General features: G+C 40.7%; 1 protein-coding gene across 1 annotated transcript in view; it reads right to left on the bottom strand.

Moving 5' to 3' along the window:
- Cth (cystathionine gamma-lyase) overlaps positions 1-4,630 on the bottom strand; it is a 55,859-nt gene that overhangs the window by 6,509 nt on the left and 44,720 nt on the right. The window contains exon 10 of the mRNA XM_013020657.1: positions 2,425-2,477. Within this exon, the coding sequence (XP_012876111.1) occupies positions 2,425-2,477 (53 nt within the window). The remainder of the gene's footprint in view (positions 1-2,424; positions 2,478-4,630) is intronic.

The following is a 4,630-nucleotide window of genomic DNA, read 5'->3' as shown; positions in this document are numbered from 1 at the left end:
TCTCAGCCTCCTGAGTAGCTAGGATTACAGGCGTGAGCCACCAGCGCCCGGCTAATGAGTACATTTCTTATCAAGCATTGTAGCCTCCTCCTTTGCTTCCCCTTCCTATCCCTTCCCAGCCTCCCATAAGATATTTCTTTGTTGCTTTATCTGTCCCTCCCTCAGGGAATAACCCCTGTTTTCACTGTTTTGATGTAGGTATAATTTGGGGAGGGGAAGGGAAAAAAACAAAATTTTTAAACGGGGATATAGGTTGACCCATTGTAATAATGAGATGTACCAGACACTATGTTAAAAAACGAACTTTACAATGGGGGGGGGTGTAATTGTGGAGGTGGGAGGGAAGAAATGGAGGGGAAAACCAAAGGAGGAGGCAGTAATGCTTGTTAGGAAATGTACTCATTACCTTGCTCATGTAACTGTAACTCCTCTGTACAGTGTGTTTACAATAAAAAAGCTTATTAAAAAATAAAAAGCAAGCACTAGAATGTACTAGATGCCTAATAAATAATAATTCACAGTAGTAAACATTTATGATGACATAATATAAACCAAAACATTAGCTTAGGGTTTTTGCCCTGTGTTCTCAAAATAATCCAAAGAGATAGGAAATTACGATCTAGAGAAGATAGTAACTTTTAAGGAGCCACAGAGATAACCTGTGGTGTTAAACTTAACCCAGTACATTGGCTCCACTTCCTCCCTTCCTGACTGCAGTTCTTGGATGACTTGCAGCAGAGATGGGAGGTACAGAATGAAGCCTGACAGAATAACTATGTCCTGACCTAAATTCGCTCATCCACTGGCATCAGGGTTATAGCCTACACTGGATGTCTGAGGGCCAAGAAACTTTACACTAAAGCCTAAATACATCAGGACACATCTATTTTTAAGGAAGGATCTTTAAAGCCATACACTTTTCATTACTGTGAAAAACAAAACAATTTCATATGCTCAGTGTGCCCTCTTGTGCATCCACAATTCTTAGCAGGCATCTTGAAAGCCATGAAAACTGTATTGTCTGAACCATCTCAAATTATTATTTGGACACCATGTATTTTAACTTTGTAAGATTATTTGACTATTCTATCACTACAAACTACGGTGAGAAGGCAGGAAATATCTTCTAACATCCCTGACATTACTCAATACAATGCTTCTAAGACATAGCTGTTCCATCAATGTGTATGAAAATTAAAACAAAAGATCATGTGCATTTAGAGCAGTTAAAAATTAAGTAATATTATTGAGTTATCTTAGTATAATAAGTACAATATATGGTTATTGTCACATGGAGTTCAGGAATGCTTGGTGGGACAGGTACTAAATAATCATCAATGCTTTAATTGTTAATCCCATTGTATGGATTTTAAAAAGTGAAGTGCAATGGTTGAGTAAATGGCACAAATGCATCTCAACTCTATAGCTAGACTCCTTTTACCTCCCATCACTCTTTTTGGTATACTCAAAGCCTCAAGAGTAAAAGTGCCAACATATTCTCTGTGACATTTGAGTGGATCAGCTAAACCTTCTGGATCATTGTTTCCTTTTCTATCAAATAAACTGCTTGACTTTATGTTGTTTCTGTCTCTAATATCTTCTGGTGCTTTAATAAAAATAGATGAACTGATTGGGTCAGATAGAGAATAGTCTAGAACACAAAAGTAGAGTTTCAATGTAATTTTCAGACTACATGGAACCATGACATATTTATCCTACAGAGATTGGCAGTATCTAGTAATGGTTTTTCTCTCTCCACTGGGGCATAGAAGAGATTCACCAGAGACACTTTTTATTTCCCCAAAAGCCATGAAAACAGCTTTTCCAGCCTTCCTTCCAAGTCCAGGTAGCACTGAGGCAGAAGGCAGAGATCCTAGATTATAATTACAGCTGGCACTTCCTTCAGGCAGAAAAGAGAAGGACACAACATTTGTGAAGGTATAGGGTACAGCTGTCTAATAAGTAACCATTACTAGCCATCAACAGGATCTCCATCCTGAGTTACAGTACATTCTGATCCATCACTTAGTGTCATGCTGGTTTTATTGTGAAATAACTTCAGTTATAGCCCAATTTTGTCACATTTTCTTTTCAGACAATCAGTAAAACTAACCTAAGACTGACAGATGGGTGTGATGATCCTGGCTTACATCTTAGCACTTAGGAATCTGAAGAGGAAGAATCACTTGAACACAGGAATTTGGGACCAACCTGGGCAACAAAATGGAGGAGTGGAGAGGAAAAGAAGAAAGACAGTAAAGGGAGAGTTAGTTAATTTAAAAGAAAAATATTAAAGGTGTTAGTGACGTGGATCAGGTGGTAGAGTGCCAGCAAATGAGTGAAAGCAAGCATCAGAAAGCAAATTGGAGTCCCAGTCTCGACAACAACAAAAATAATAATAAAGAAAAATATACAGATACTTACGGAAGCTCAACGAGACTTTCATATCCTCCCAAGCTCTCAGCCAGAGCAAATAACTAGCAAAGAAAAAATAAATTTAGAACTTCCAGCAAATTCTGAAATTGTTTTGTGTGTGTGTGCCAGCCCTGGAACTTGAACTCAAAGCATAAGCACTCTTTCTGAGCTTTTCTGTTTAAGAAGAGTGCTCTACAGCTTGAGCCACAACTTCATTTCTGACTCTTTGCCGATTAATTGGAAATAGGAGTCTCATAGACTTTTGTGTCCAGGCTGGCTTAAAACTGTTATCCTTAGATCTCAGCTCCATGAGTATGAGCTACCAACACCTGTTTTTTTTTTTCTTCTATCTCTCTTGCTGGTCTTGAGGTTTAAACTCAAGGTCTGGGTGCTAATCCTGAGCCTCTTTGTGCTCAAGGCTAGCACTGTACTACTTGAGCCACAGTAGCACTTCCAGGTTTTTCTGAGTAGTTTTATTGGAGATAAGAGTCTAATGGACTTTTCTGCCTGGGCTACCTTTGAACCACAATCCTCAGATTTCACCTTCCTTAGTAGCTAGGATTATAAGCGTGAGTCACTGTGCCAGTCTGCAGGGCCTGATTAAAAGTAAATGGTTTTGCAGGGCATTGGCGGTTCACGCCTGTAATCTTAGCTACTCAGGAGGCTGAGAGCTGAGGATCTCGGTTCAAAGCCAGCCTGGGCAGGAAAGCCCGTGAGAATCTTTCAAGCTCCACAACCAACCAAAAAAAAAAAAAAGTAAATGGTTTTAGCAAAATAGTCAGTTTTGTATTTAGTATTCCCTATAGTGTGGCCCCAAAGAGGCACATGCCTCACAGAGCCTTGGCCTCCTGAGGGATTGTGTTAGGGAAGCCTTTAGAAGTGAGGTCTAGAGAAAGAGCACTATCATGGTAAGTGGACTTGTGGTACTGTGCTAGGAGTAAGTCAGGTTTCTTGGATTAATTTCCAAGAAAGCAAGTATGTAATGTAAACATTGAGTTAGGGCACTTCTGGTGTCTTGATACCTTGTTCACCTGTGTCCCTCTGCATGTCATTTTCTTCCATGTGGTGATACAGACAGGGGACTCTCACCAGTTTCAATACTATTTGGTTTAAACCCTTTAACCACAACCATTGTGACCTAACTAGCCTTTTTATAAGCTATGGTTCGTGGTCTGATCTTCAGGATGATAGTGGTGTGTGTGTGTGTGTGTATGTACTGAAGGTTGAATTCAGGGCCTTGTTCTCTCTCATTTGTTTTTTTGTTTTTTTTTTTAAGTCCAGTCATGGGACCTGAACTCTGTGCCTGGGCGCTGTCCCTCAGCTCTTTAGCTCAAGGCTAGCACTCTACCACTTGAGCCACAGCACCACTTCTGGCTTTTTTCTTATGTGGTGCTGAGGAATCGAACCCAGGGCCTCATGCATGCAAGACAAGCGCTCTACCACTGAGCCACCTTCCCAGCCCCTCTCATTTGGTTTTTACACTCAAGACTGTTGCTCTACCATTAGATTCACATCTGCTCTTCTTTTTTTTTTTTTGGTTGTGAGGCTTGAACTGGGCCTCGGCGCTCAAGGTGAGCTCAAGTACCAGTTGAGCCACAGTGCCACTTCAAGTTTTCTGGTGGTTAATTGTAGAGTCTTACAGACTTTCCTGCCAGGGCTGGCTTTGAACTGTAATCTTCAGATTTTAGCCTCCTGAGTAGCTAGGATAACAGGCATGAGCCACTGGTGCCCAGCCTCTTCCATTGTTTTGCTGGTTAATTGGAAATAAAGTCTCACACCTCAACCTCTTGAGTAGGTAGGATGATGGGCCTGAGCCACCAGCAACCAACTGACGGTTGAGCCATTTAGAGAAGGCCTAGGGGGAGGTTAGGTCATTGGAGAACACGATTAACCTAAGTAGCTCTTGAGTTCTCATAAGAGTGAACTGATCCAAGAGCACATCAGACCCCTGAAACCTTCTTTCATTCCCACTTGCGATGCTATCTGCTACTAGGCCCTCTCCAGACACCAAATTGATAGGGACACCCAATGTATATGCTCTCAGCCTCCAAAACTGAGAGCTAAATAAAATTCTTTACAGAGTAGCCCATCTCAGGTATTTTGGGATAGTAATGAAAAGCAAACATATCTATCCATCTTTGAGTATTTTGTAATAGCAACATAAACTGATGAACTTGACCAAGATGGTATATTACCAAAGAATTATGATTTGTTT

Source organism: Dipodomys ordii, unplaced genomic scaffold (assembly GCF_000151885.1).
Source record: "Dipodomys ordii isolate 6190 unplaced genomic scaffold, Dord_2.0 Scaffold51, whole genome shotgun sequence".
Taxonomy (NCBI): Eukaryota; Metazoa; Chordata; class Mammalia; order Rodentia; family Heteromyidae; genus Dipodomys; species Dipodomys ordii.
Note: the sequence above shows the minus strand (reverse complement) of the source record. Positions and strands in the feature narration are given on the sequence as shown.